Source organism: Cygnus olor, chromosome 1 (genome assembly GCF_009769625.2).
Source record: "Cygnus olor isolate bCygOlo1 chromosome 1, bCygOlo1.pri.v2, whole genome shotgun sequence".
In the NCBI taxonomy this organism is placed as follows: Eukaryota; Metazoa; Chordata; class Aves; order Anseriformes; family Anatidae; genus Cygnus; species Cygnus olor.
Window position 1 is genome coordinate 7,220,122 of NC_049169.1, and position 12,866 is coordinate 7,232,987.

Genomic DNA, 12,866 nt, shown 5'->3' on the forward strand with positions numbered 1-12,866 from the left:
ATAGCTGCCTCATCACCTAACTCCTGTAATGCTGAAGCCCTCCCAACTAGCTCAGTTACTCCCTCTGAAAACTGGTTCTTATATTTACCTGCCTCGCAAGAAGTCAGGTGGAGATTAACTCCTGGAAGAGCACTCGGAGGGATTCAATTAAAAGGCACAAGAGAACCGAATGGCACCATAAGCAACTCCTCCTCTTAAGAGGAACACACCTGCCTTTCTGACAAAACAATCAGCTACAGAATTATAAAGGTCTCCTATAAGTCAAGCGTCTTTGTTACGATTGTTTATTTGTACAGCATGACTGTCTTAACGGCACAAGAGGAGGAACTACCCAGTAAGTAAACCAGAATCAAGCATAATACAGCACTACAAAAGAAAGAAAAGGGCCTGGAAAGAAATGTCAGTATGGTAGGGAAGAGAAAGAAAAAAAAAAAAAAAAAGAAGGAAGGTAGCAAGGTCAGGAGTGAAGTGCTAACCAAAGAGGCAGCATTGGGGCTTTGCGTGTCACACCGAGGGAGTGAAACATATGGGCTGCCTGACGTGTACTGGGTAAAGGTGAAGTTTGAGCCACAACATCGAGGAAGTAAAAGGTCCCTTCTGCGAGGCTAAAAATACAGAATTTATGCGAGCTGCACTCCGTGCCCATTAGCTTTTCTCCACATTTTCATCCTCCGGAGATCTGCTAGGAGCGAGCACGTGGAAACTAGGATCTAAATAACTTACAGATTTGCAGTCCTTAGGTATATAGATTACATGTGGTTTCTTCTCTAGCACTTCCCTGTGCTCATCCAGCCGGGCACAACGCTCTCCTGATCTACAGCTGCTGCCTGGAAGTCACCACATTGCACCTCAGAGGTGGCTGCGTTTTAGTGCAGGAAGGGACTTCCTTTCGATCTGAAAGGAACTGATGGTGCTGGTAAGGTGCTCTGAAGTTTTTTGGGGCAGAATAAGCATCATACATGTTATTGACAGGCTGTGCATTACAAACAAATCGACCCAGCGTACCATTTTCTCTTTGGTTTCCTTCTTCTGCCTCAGATGTCACAGTCCAGGCGCTGTGAAATCCATATCAATTTCACAACAGTAAACACTAAACTGTGACATTACTGAATGACTCCAGCAAGAGGCAAAGGCCAATTACAAGAGACAACTATTTATACATAATTATCTTCATAATCAACTGTGATAGAAAGAGGGTACGTGAGAGCAGACTCACATACAGAATGTGATTTTTATCTTCTCTGCTCTCAAAGCGCAAAGACATATTTTCTCCCAGGATGTGCTTTTAGTGTAGCTTTCTATTTGAATTCCTACATCCAAAAGGAGACAGCAGATAAAATAAGAAATGCCAATAATTAACCATCATAAATGAATTTATCCAACGAGGTTAAATAGATTGCCTTATACATTGAGAAATATTTAATCCAGTTATGAGTGACAACTGACAATTTGCAGAATATTGACACATTTTTGACAGCGCGCACATTTTTTACGGCTCTATTAGGAGAAAAATAAAACCGAGGCTTCGATTTCAGTTTTGCTTGTCCACACGTTTCACTTTCAAGCCCTACGCTCCAGCCCTGCATGAACTGCTTGAGAGGCGACTCCGAACATCAGATGCTAAGAAACCCCACAAACCAAACCCGTCCTTTATAGAAATGAAAGCCCTCCATGGGTTTGCTGATGATGGCGTTTAAAAAACCTCCAATAAATTTCAACAAGTCTGACCAGTCGCTGTCCCCCTAGTTTGGAGAAGGTGCTATGTGCACTGCTCCAGACCCTCCTGTGCTGTTTAAGCAGTAATTATTTACTCTTCCTACCAGGCAAATTCATTTCCATCTTTACATTTCTCTGCTCCTAATCTGATTTTGCAGCACGCCTACGAAGACATCAGCCTTCATCCAGCAAGTACTGAAAGTTGCCCTCCCCCCTGTCCCTAAGTGTGACATTACACCGAAGTAGTCACCTGCCCTGAACTTGGCATGCAGGACACACAGCATTTCAGAGAGATATTTCAGCCCAAGGCTTCGAGACACAAAAGGGGGAAAAAAAATATAAAAATAATAATAATAAAAAAATCCCACGTCAAATCAATCAGGGCAAGAGATCTAATCAGCTGAAGAAGCAATAAATACCCAGCCCAAAGGAAACCCTAAGGCTGGGAAGTCCACCTGTTAAAATGACTACCACCGGCTGTATCTTTTAAAAAAAACAAAAACACACAGGATTGAACCAGAGGGCTGTGTTCCTTCCCTGACATGAATCCAAATATTTTCCCAGCGATCCCTTTTAAAATACCCTCTTTCCGAAAAGCAAACACACGCCGAGCGAACAAGTTGCATGCCAGCAATTCCTCCTCGCCCATGTACAATTAATTACCTGCGTGGATTTTAATAAAGCAACCTCTATGAGGCTTTTCTTTGAAATACGTGTATGGACGCAGTCGAGAGGAGGAAGAAAAAAACAAAAAAAACACACACACACAACAAATCCACAGGAGTTGAATACTAAAAAGGTCCGTCGCTGCTCAAGTGTCATTATTCTGCTAAATTCTCCATTTCACCTTTTTCTCCCCCCCCCTCACCCCAGGGGGATTTACAATGAAACGCGATCCAACTTTATTTTGTAGGAGATCTGCCTGGAAAAAAAAAAAAAAAAAACAACAACACGTCCACCTTTGGAGGTGTCTTTTTTTTTAAAGCAACATATAAGACGTGCACGTAAATAATGTATATTTGCGTGTGTAAGAAGTGAGAGAGGTAAAGAAGGGGGGCAACAAAATAATAGCAAAATAGAGACCTGCAGTGCTTCGGGGAGTTGAAGCATACGATTCCGGAGTTAAATAATAAATACGAGGAGGGAGAGACATTACAGAGGTGGAGGAAAGGGAGCACACACATTTCATAACATCCTGCTCGCCTCCCGTGGCAGCCAGCCCCGTTTATGTAAAAGTCTTCTCCGAGGCGCAAACAAACAAACAGCACAAAGCCGCCCCCCCCCCCACTTTTACCTTGATTTATCAGTTTAAAGCTTTGGGATTTCCTGCTTCTCTTCCTCTCGGTAAACTCCATGGTGCGGCCAGGAGGAAGAAAGGGAAGGAGAAAGGGGATGAGAGGAGCGAGCAGGGCGGCCGCGCAGCGGGGAGCAGCAGCCGAGACCAAGGTCCGTCTCTTTAATCAGCAAAATAAACGCAGCCTGGCAGATTTCGGCTCCAACTGCAAATAAAGGCAGCCGGGACAAGTTGGCTCCGGCCCCCTAAGGCGCCGCCCGCCCTCCCAGGCCGCCCCAAACTTTGAGGGGAAAGCGGGGTGCGGCGAGAAGAAGGGGGGGGGGGGAGGACGGACGAGCCCGGGGCGATGCCGGGCAGCGCCGCCGCCGCCTCCCCCGCCGGCTGCGAAGGGCGGCCCGCAATGGCTCGATGGCACCGGGACCCCGCTGCCACCTGCTGGGGGGAAGGCGGCGAGCCCCGCCGTGGTGGCGGCGGCGGTGGTGGTGGCGGCGGCGGAGCCTGCCCCCGAGGCCGGCCAGCAGCCCCACGCCACCCCGGGGACGCGGCCCCGGAGCTTCGGGCCCCGCGGCGAGCCGGGCTGGGCGCCGGAGGGGGGCTGGAGGGAGAGGGGCTGAGAGGGCAGCGCCATTTTGTGGCCCCCCTCCCGCCTTCCCCTCCCTCCTCCCTACAGCCACTTGCTGGCTCCCTCTGCCGTGCCCCGGCGCTGCTACACGGCCCTCGGAGCTCCGATGGCTCCCTCAGAGCAGCCTGGGGTGCTGACAGGGCTCTCGGCGTGGTCCCGGTTCCCCTCGGTGGGGTGGCCGGCCGTGAGGGAGCGGCGGCCTCCTGTCAGGGAGCCCTCCTGCCAGCCCCGGGGGAGGCTCCCTGAGGGGCTCTGGGTGATTTTTGGAGGCTGGAGGTGACCCCAAGCTGGGGACAGTGACGGTGGGGAGTGTCACAGCAACGTTGGACTTGGCGGTGGTGGAGCTGCCACTGTGCGAGTGGGGTGTGCGGGGTGGGTAAAAGGCAGAAATAGGGCTGGGCTGAGTAACTAACTGTTCGTTGTTGTGTTTTACAGCAATTCTGGCAGTGATGTGCCAGCATCTATCACAGAGCACATCAAGGAACAGACCAAGACCGTGAAGAGCGCGTTGAACCGCTGTCCTGCCAAAGGATGCCAAGTTTCACTCTCGATGGGCAAACATGGAGTCCCATAGTAAAACAGTCTCATTCCTTGGAAGGAATAAGATTCACAGCGTCTGGCAACCCTCCGATGATTACCAAGGAGGTCACCATAGCCATATGGATGATCCAAATGCAGCTGAACTTAATGCTTTGATTTATCTGCCAGTTGACGCCTCCAGCCATACTTGTGGTTCACTTATGTTGCACTAAATTAGTTTCTGGTGTAGCTTTTAGTTTTCACTGTCAAGACTGCCTTTGCTTATTGCCTATAGAGGAGGACTCAGACTTTTTACAGTTATGACTACGGATAACCAAAACACAGCTCCCGATCATCATCTTGTGTTTTAAATGTAGTCAGGCTGTGTTATGACAAGGAGAAGAGTATGTGATAGTTGCATACGCATACTCGAACAGAAGCAGATCTTCACGTGGTCTAATCAGAGTACCCAGGAGAATTCCATTGGCTCCAGTAATATTGACTGACCCTATCACTTTGAGTAATGAAATAAAATTAGTAAGAGGAAAACAAAGTGAATATTAATAATAATGATTTGTATCATAGTGGCATGAGTAGACACAGATCTGAATTCTCTAGTGGAAGGTGCTGTCCAAACGCCATGCAGAGAGTTTACCCAGTTCCCGAAAAGCAAAATCAGAAAATAGGTTTAATGGTGAAGCAATATCAGAAAATATGCCTAATGGTAAAATTTATTAGAGTCTGGAAAATTAAATTCATGAGGGAGGTTACGGAAACCTCACAGATTGGGTAAGGGTGTAATTTTCTATTAAATTGCTAAGTGGAAAATCCCAGAGGCAATCAATATGCTACTTTTGGAATTTTCCTAAACTTCTCTGTAAGACTTTGTGAAAGGAAACTGGGCTAACATACTATTTAAAATCCTGTATTATATATTTTTGGGTGAATGCTGAAACAGCAAAGGTAGATGGATGTCATATGCTGTTTGCTAAATTATATGGGTCCAATTAATCTCTGGTACAGTGCAGTGAAGTCAGGTTTGAGATGCAGAAGCAGTGTTCCTAAGTTTTGTGTACAAAAAAGAGTATATTTTTTTTTCCCAAACAGTCTGCTGATTCCTGTCTGCTAACTTTATTTACCAGACTTAAAGCATTGCTGAAACTGTTGTATGACTCTCATCCTTACTGGGACAATAGGAGAATTTTATGAAACATAAGGCCTTCATTTACTGGTCAACTCACATGATAAGCTTTATCCTGCTTTTGCCAAAGGAATGTGATACAAAAATAAAAAGGTCTTTTCTCTTTTCCTTGGTTATTCAATTTTGTTTAACATCTGGTATATAATTTATGGAAACATGTTTTATCGACTGTTTTTTCCTCCTTTTAGTTCTTCTTCTGTGTTAGATTTTTTTGCTTAAAGGAACGCTTACAATTCAAAATGTCATTTTAGTCTGAACACTGCATACAAGTTTCAGGTAACATTTTACAGGTTAGCACATCCATTTTTTCATAAGTATTACTCATTTTGCTTCCTGTGCATTTGACAAAAGAGATTCACCCTTTTCTATGTGTGGAATGAGCTTATTCTGCAAACAAACCTAATTATGGTTACTCAGATAAGTAAATCTTGTGCTTTTCATTTATGAAAGTGTTAGCCAGTTTGGATACCTAGGCCCCGATCCTGCAATCTCATGTGCATAAAAGTGAATTAGAAACTAGGACAAGGTGACTTTAGGTCAAAGTCTTCTAGTTATCCACAGAATGTGTAGGAGGATCCAATAACTGCAAAACAATCTTTCCATCCTGTACTGCTCATGTTTCTCAGCCATGATGTAGAAAAAAATACTTTAACTCAAAGGCTCCTGTAGTCCACGTATGCAATAAGTCGCAAGATTCTTTTGGGGGGTGTTTTGGGGCTGGTATCCTGCAGCTGGACTCAGACCATCTGCTCATTTCTCATGGGCCACCATCAAAATATTCTAGCTGGAGAAACACAGGGATGAAAGTCGTCCTTATTCCTTGCTGCTTTGTGTCACTCCAATAGTTGGCTGCATCTCTGTGGTAGCCAAGTAACTTATGATAAAGTGCACTGGCTCCAACAGGCAGTCAGCTTTTAATTTCATCTTTTATTTCAGTTAATGTCCCAGTATTGGATTATTATCATTACATATTAAGAAACTGTAGTTCTTTCTTTTTTTTTTCTGGTGAAAACATGGAAAATTCAGAGCATTGTTTAATATATTCCTGAATGGTCACAAAGTATTTCCTCAATCAAATCAGTAATTGAGTAATGTGTTTTTCAAAATGCCATGAAATTAGCTAACTAAATAAAGGCTTTATCTTGCAACATATTCCAAGTCAGTATGATTATCCCTGGCTATTTCCTAGTTACCATTTTATTCTGCTGTAAGTAACTTTCAAAATATCCCCTTCCCATTCTAACTGATAATAGTTTTTCTGACAATTTTCTGGTTTGTAAAATGATGATTTTATTTTATGTGTAGGACACTAGCTAATCAATTAAATATAATTACCCTCGTAATATTTCAGTATGGATAGCAGCAATGCTCTTCACATCAGGATGCTGCAGACCGTTCCTTTGTTTCCAGCCTCATCCCCAGAACAGGTGTGTCCAGTTAATCACAAGGTTTTGATTATTATTCACAAAGTAGGATTGAATAGGACCAAAATGACTGAAGAAGCCTAGAGCTTAGGAGAATTTCACAGGTCTACTAAGAGATCCTTCAGCTTTTCAGGTGGAAAAATCATACTGAAAAACGGTGTAAAAACTCGATGGACTGATTTGAGGCTTTAAGTCTAACATCAAGGAACACACGTAGGGCCAAGAGAGGTAGGAAGAGGCTGCTGTTGTCTTAATATTGCCATGATTACTCCTTTTGGAGCCTGAGGAAGTTCAGTGTGATATTAGAAAGCAGGAGAAGGGTGAAGAGGTAAATTAGAGATCAGGAGTTGCATAGGTGACGGGTTAATAGGTTAGCTATTTCAGTTAGTTACGTTTAATGAATGTCATTGAAGATTTTATAAACTCTGGTAGCATTTTTCCCTTGCAGGTTTCCAGTGATGTTTTTGTGGTCGTATAAAATACGTAGGCAGTACTTTTTCTCATCTTCCAGTTTGACAGTAAGTCACTGATGTCTCTCTGTCTTACTATAAACCTTCTCTTCTGGGGGGCTTTCACGTTGTTGTATCTGAGGACTGGGTCATCACAGAGGTAGGGTTCTGGATGCCCAAGTCTGAAGCGTGGAAGTGCAGTTTAACGTGTTTTCTGATCCCCTGTAAGTTCTCCCTGTAACATTTCAGTCGCAGTACTTGACATCTTAGTATGTCTCAATCCTTACTCTTTTTTCATTTTTTTTTCCTTTGGGATGCTATTTTGAAATAACTTCTTGTCTCTTCTGCTGTTTGTTAATCTTCCTCACATAAATTTTAAAGAAAAAGCTACAGGACGCAACGATGTTTTTATCTGTTTGCCAGCTCAGGGAAACTAAAACATTCCAGAACTGGTTCAACAATAAAGAATATAACTGCATCTATGTACAAAGTGTTCTTTGTGTGCGTGTTACAAGCCCTCTGTACACTTCTGTTTCAGACTGCAAAATCCATTTTGGCTGTAAAGCTGGACTTTTCCTTCCTTCTGTCATTTTATGTGTACCTTGGATGGAAATTGCAAGGCAGGGCAGTATAAGAGTCAAATTTTGATGGTTATCCATTCTGATTGAATTCTCGTGGGATAAATGGATATTAAGATACCAACTCTTCCCTAGGATAAGCCACTTTTCAAACTTGAATTCTGGGAGGAGTGGGAAGACCGAGGTGTCCAAGCAACAGATTTCGTTGGAGGATAAAGAGGAAAAGCTCTCAACAACCTTTTTATGAAAGCTAAAGTGGAAGAATGGAGAAATCTGCCCATATATATGGCTATTTTGTGCTTCTCCACAACACGGAAAAATCAAAAGCTGCACAAATCTTGCTCTGCTTCTGACTTAAAACCCAAGATACTTCGAGGTAACTGAGGGCAATGCGAGCAGGACTCATTATTTTGCCTGAAACTCAGAATTTTTTGTGCTCTATAAAGAGTAATAGTCTTTAGAAATCTTAGCAAAGTCTGTATGTGTCTCTGCATCGCTACCACCTCTGTCTAGGAGATGAAGCGTAAACCCAGGCTGGCACTAGAGGAAATGGCACGTTTAAGCTTGGGGTAGTTCAGGGATCAACGTTAATCACGGGAAGCCAAGCACGGCTAGGCTGAGTGGTCCCATCGCTGATGAATGCTCCAGGCACAAATTGTGGCAAGCTCAGCTCAGAGTCCGTCAGCCCGGCGAGTCCCCTGCTAGGAAGGGTTCAAAGAGGGCTGTGCCGCTAATCACACCTACGTTTCTGTGGCTGTTTGCTTCAGTCACAGCAGCTGAAGGCAGATGCAAGAGTGCAGCCATGGAGAGTCAATCACTGGAGCTACAGACACAAAATGAATGCAGAATCAGCTGCAGGAACAATAGCATTTAGCGACATTAGACAGCTCCTTGAGGCTGCGGGATGAAGGAGCCCAGACAACGACCATCCTCCTTTGAGTCCTGACGTGGGGACATGATGCTGTGCCCCCCCAGCCCAGCCTTCTTGCCGTTTCCAGCTTGCCACAGGGAGCTGCTCTCCGCGTCTTGATTCTGCCTTGCTCCCCCTCCGTTTCTCCTGCCACACATTAGTAAAAGCACTTGCGCTAAAATCAATGGGACTTTGAAAACTAAAAGTAATGTGTGCTTTGGTATGCTACTAATCCACTTACTTGGATCCTCTTACTGCTCCTCTGGGCTGCCCTGATCCCTTCTATCAGCCCACCCAGCTGCTCTGATCTGCTCTCTAAACTTCCGCCGCGGCTCTATTAGCATCCCTGTCAACTCACAGGGCTGCTGCCTCAACACGTTCAATCCCCGCTCCCAGTGAGAGTCTCTCCACTAAATTATAATCCTTGTAGCCGAGAACACTGATGTAAGCTAAAATAAATTCACAAAAAGTTGCTGCAGCTCCTACTAAGATGTTCGGTTTCCCTAAATGTTTTCAAACAGCACTTACATTTCAGGTGGGGGAAATAGGTGAAGACACGTTCATAACTACCTGCCTGCCTTTCAGTTCCAAAAAAAAATATCAAATTTTATTGCAAGATACAACGTGGTTCAAAATCTACTCGCCATGCACTTTTTAAAGACAGATTATGTGAATTTAATATCTGTGTCAGACTGGAGACTGACAACATCTGAAAATAGTGCTTTTATTCAGCAGTAAGATATATGCAGCAGCATTTTCATTAATGTGGCTCCCCCTGGATTTATCTTTAGAGATGTGTAGATATTGAAGACTTCATCACCCTTTCAGTCCTTGACCTCTCTGCTGAGGCAGCCAGTAGACCTGAATGGGTATTTTGTCTGAGATGGACAAATCCTGCAGGGATCAAACTGACAACACAGAAGTCTGATCATTTAGTAACAACTTTCAGAGATTTCTTGCCTGGGTTGGATAGAAACTAATGAATTCAAACTTAGAAATACAATACGCTCAACCATTTATCTTCCATACACGTAAAAATAGAAGAAAAATAGATGTTTTTATGAGCTTTTCTACCATCCAGCAAGAGCTGTTTGGCATTTGAAGGTCTCCATTGTGTTTATTCATCTATAATTTGAATACAGCTAAGATGTCTCAAAAGTGAGGATTGTGATGTACAGACCTTCCTTCAGGGAAGCTTCAGGAGAGAGACAATTGCGTGGATCTGAAGCTCAGGGCATGGAATTTGACAGACCAGTCTGCAGTGGCAGGTATTACTGCTGTCACTGCATCTTTCCTAGAAAGAGTTTGGGTATCGGTTGTGCAGACTGATGCTGAGAGTAAACGGTCTGTATTTAATGCGGTTTGCCCTGTACTGACAAAGTGATAGAAATAAGAACCATCTACAGAAATATCAACAATAAATTGCGTGATCATTTTCCTGCAAGGTGTTTTGAATTGTTTAGCTGTCACAAGCAGCCAGTGTCTGTGTTTGCACTGCTGTCAAAAGAGCACAGTCTTCCTACTGACATCCTGGGCCATGGATCCCTTACGGGCTCTGATGACATGACGCCATAAACTAAGTTATGATTACTGTTTCCTGAACAACAAAATTATCCTCGGATATCTCCCCTGCCAGCCAATTTGGCAATAATTAGCTGTTCTTAAACGCAAGGCTTTTTAGAAGCAATAATTACTTTCTAGAACAACTCAGTTTCACAGAAACTAAAACAGCTGGGATGAGAATTGACTCATGTGTCCTTTAGACAACATGAACAATTCACCTAACTATTCTCTTATCAAGACCAGAGGTTAATCGTCATTCAAACAGTTATTTCAAGCATGTTTCTAAAAGCCACACTAGCCTTACTAACCAGTAACGCCCATATGGAGTCACCACTTTCCTAAGTATTTTAGTGGGGCATGACACAGGTTTGTCCAGGAAGACAGGAACTATGGGGGCTGAATTGCCACAAGAGCTAATCAAGAGATGGTTTAGAAAAGCAAAACAAAACAAATTAACAAGCCACCTGCTTCTTTTACTCCTAAGGGTGCATGGACGTTTTGAAGAGTTCCGTTTGCTAGAAATGTTGGGGACTATTTTCTGCCATTGCCTCACCCAGGAGCTTTTCTTGTGTTCGCAGGTGGCATTTGGACACCCATGGGGGAGTGCTACCCACCTTGTCTTCTTTCCTATTGCCTCTGGCTGAGTGTTTCTCCATCTGTGACCACCTGGAGGTTGTGTCCTACTGGCTATGGGTTTCTGAAAGGAAAGTACAAAAAGCAAGCCTAGCATGGGTGGCTTAAATTTGCTCTATGAGGGCAGGGGCACATCCCTGGTGCAAGAATTTTAGGGATATGCAATTTGCAAACCATAGCAAAGGTGCTCCCAAGGGTGTATAGAACAAACTGTCGCATATGCAGAGGTGACCTGTGGATGTGACAAGCTGGAGATGCCTCTAAACTAGGTGAACATGGGGAACTCAATGGGTTAATCCCCTCCTAAAAGTTAATGACTGCCTTAATAAATGAAGAAAAGAGTGAGCCTGGACATAGAGCTCCCTTTGCCAGATGCGGACATATTTAGTCATGGCATAGAAACAGTTTTACCAAATATCATTTTTGCTATTGTATTTTGAAGATGAATAAAAGGAACCATACCCCTATTTGAAAAAGTTTTCCAAGAGTGATCTGTGTCCTCTGTTACTTGAAATAAATTCTTTTGCAGTCTCAGTCAGCTATAAGGTATCGGTTTTGCCTCCTGTGAACAAATGAAAGCATACAATGGCTGAGCTGTGGTTTTCCCCTGTATTAATGTCAGATAGAAAAGTGAAACTGGATAGCCGTAAATAACTGAATACAACCTGAAAACAGCTGAATATAAACTGAATATATACTGAATATAAACTGAGTACAACCAAAGTCATTCTGATCAGCTTCACCACTTTGGCAAACAGATGACATCTGGGTTGTTTGAGTGAAATGCTGTATTTCTGAGCTGCCTTCAATAATCCCTCTGCAAGCTGACAGTTGGCTTGCAGCAAATAAAGCTGAGCAATCAGTTAATCATCAAGAAATTGGAATGAAACACCTTCTGTATGTTTTAAGCTTGTACTTCTATTACTTACAAGGCTCTTATGAATGTTCCAAGATTTTGAGCAGCTTCGAGATTTCCCTTGTCAGTCTTGATTTAATATGGAATGTTGTGAAGTGAATTACTTCAAAGTAGGCTTGTGGTTAACTCTGTGGGGTTGTTCCAGAGGTCTGCGGAAACCTGGATATAGGAAAAACACTGGTAATACTATTGCTTCCAGACCCAAGCTCAGCTGCAGTGAGCTCTCAAGACTGCAAGTGGTTTTGGGAGAGCTTAACGGCCTGGCTACAGCCTGACAGCAAATACAACATTTATTAATCACATGTGAGATAGAAATACACAGGCATCATGGTACTAAACCAGCAGCATTTGCCCTGAAAAGCAAAACACGAGCAGTAGAAAATAAATAGTCAAGCTAAGGATTTATAGCAGTGATCTAATTGATTTTAATGAGTAGAGTAATGCCATATATGATGAATGAGAAAGATACAGTTTGCAATACAGCTTGGAAACGCACCCATTTTACACGCTAAAAATATCTTGCACGCTGATGTCACCAAAAGGATTGCTGCATGAATGAGGGACCGGCACAGTGGAGGAATTGTGTGCTTTCATAACACACTGCTAACAGTTTCCAAAATCACAGGTCAGGGCTCCTCGGAGTAACGGTGCGTCTGGAGACTTGGAGAAACCCTCCCATTGTGTGGAAGAACAGCATGTCCATGCCATGTTGTTCAAGGAGCAGAGCTCACAGAGTGAAGTGTCATGCATGCCATGAGTTTGTCTGGCAATGGAGGCTCCAGGTATCCATCCTACACCAAAGTACCATGTCTGAATGGAGGCAGTCAAAGGACCAGAGGTTGGTAATGAAGCAGGCAGGGACCATAATGGATTGTGAGCACAGATATACCCTTGGGAATGCATTAGGAAGAACAGAGAAGCTTTGAGCAGGCTCCAGCCAAGACCTGACCCAACTGTCTCAGTGATTTATGTCCTGCAGAAAATGTTGCCCTGAGCCCAAGGCAAAGAGGAGACTAACAGATTTGCCCTTCCAGAAATCAG

The 12,866-nt window shown here is 43.7% G+C and overlaps 1 protein-coding gene and 1 long non-coding RNA gene across 9 annotated transcripts in view; one reads left to right on the plus strand and one right to left on the minus strand.

Annotated features, from left to right (window-relative positions):
• BEND7 (BEN domain containing 7) overlaps positions 1 to 4,186 on the minus strand; it is a 48,403-nt gene extending 44,217 nt beyond the window's left edge. For 5 of the 8 annotated variants that reach the window (XM_040547634.1, XM_040547601.1, XM_040547610.1 and 2 more), the window contains exons 1-2: positions 4,068 to 4,186; positions 3,011 to 3,162 (exon numbers count right to left, since the gene is read on the minus strand). In XM_040547634.1, coding sequence (XP_040403568.1) covers positions 3,011 to 3,162; positions 4,068 to 4,093 — 178 coding nt within the window. In that variant the 5' untranslated portion in view covers positions 4,094 to 4,186. Of the gene's footprint in view, positions 1 to 3,010; positions 3,309 to 4,067 lie in introns of those variants that run through there. The other 3 variants (XR_005816903.1, XM_040547641.1, XM_040547627.1) reach the window with 1 other exon arrangement.
• Positions 3,262 to 5,460, plus strand: LOC121065123. The gene is made up of 2 exons (XR_005816915.1): positions 3,262 to 3,308; positions 4,068 to 5,460. It is a non-coding gene; the product is annotated as an uncharacterized LOC121065123 (long non-coding RNA).
• The last annotated feature ends 7,406 nt before the right edge of the window (positions 5,461 to 12,866 follow it).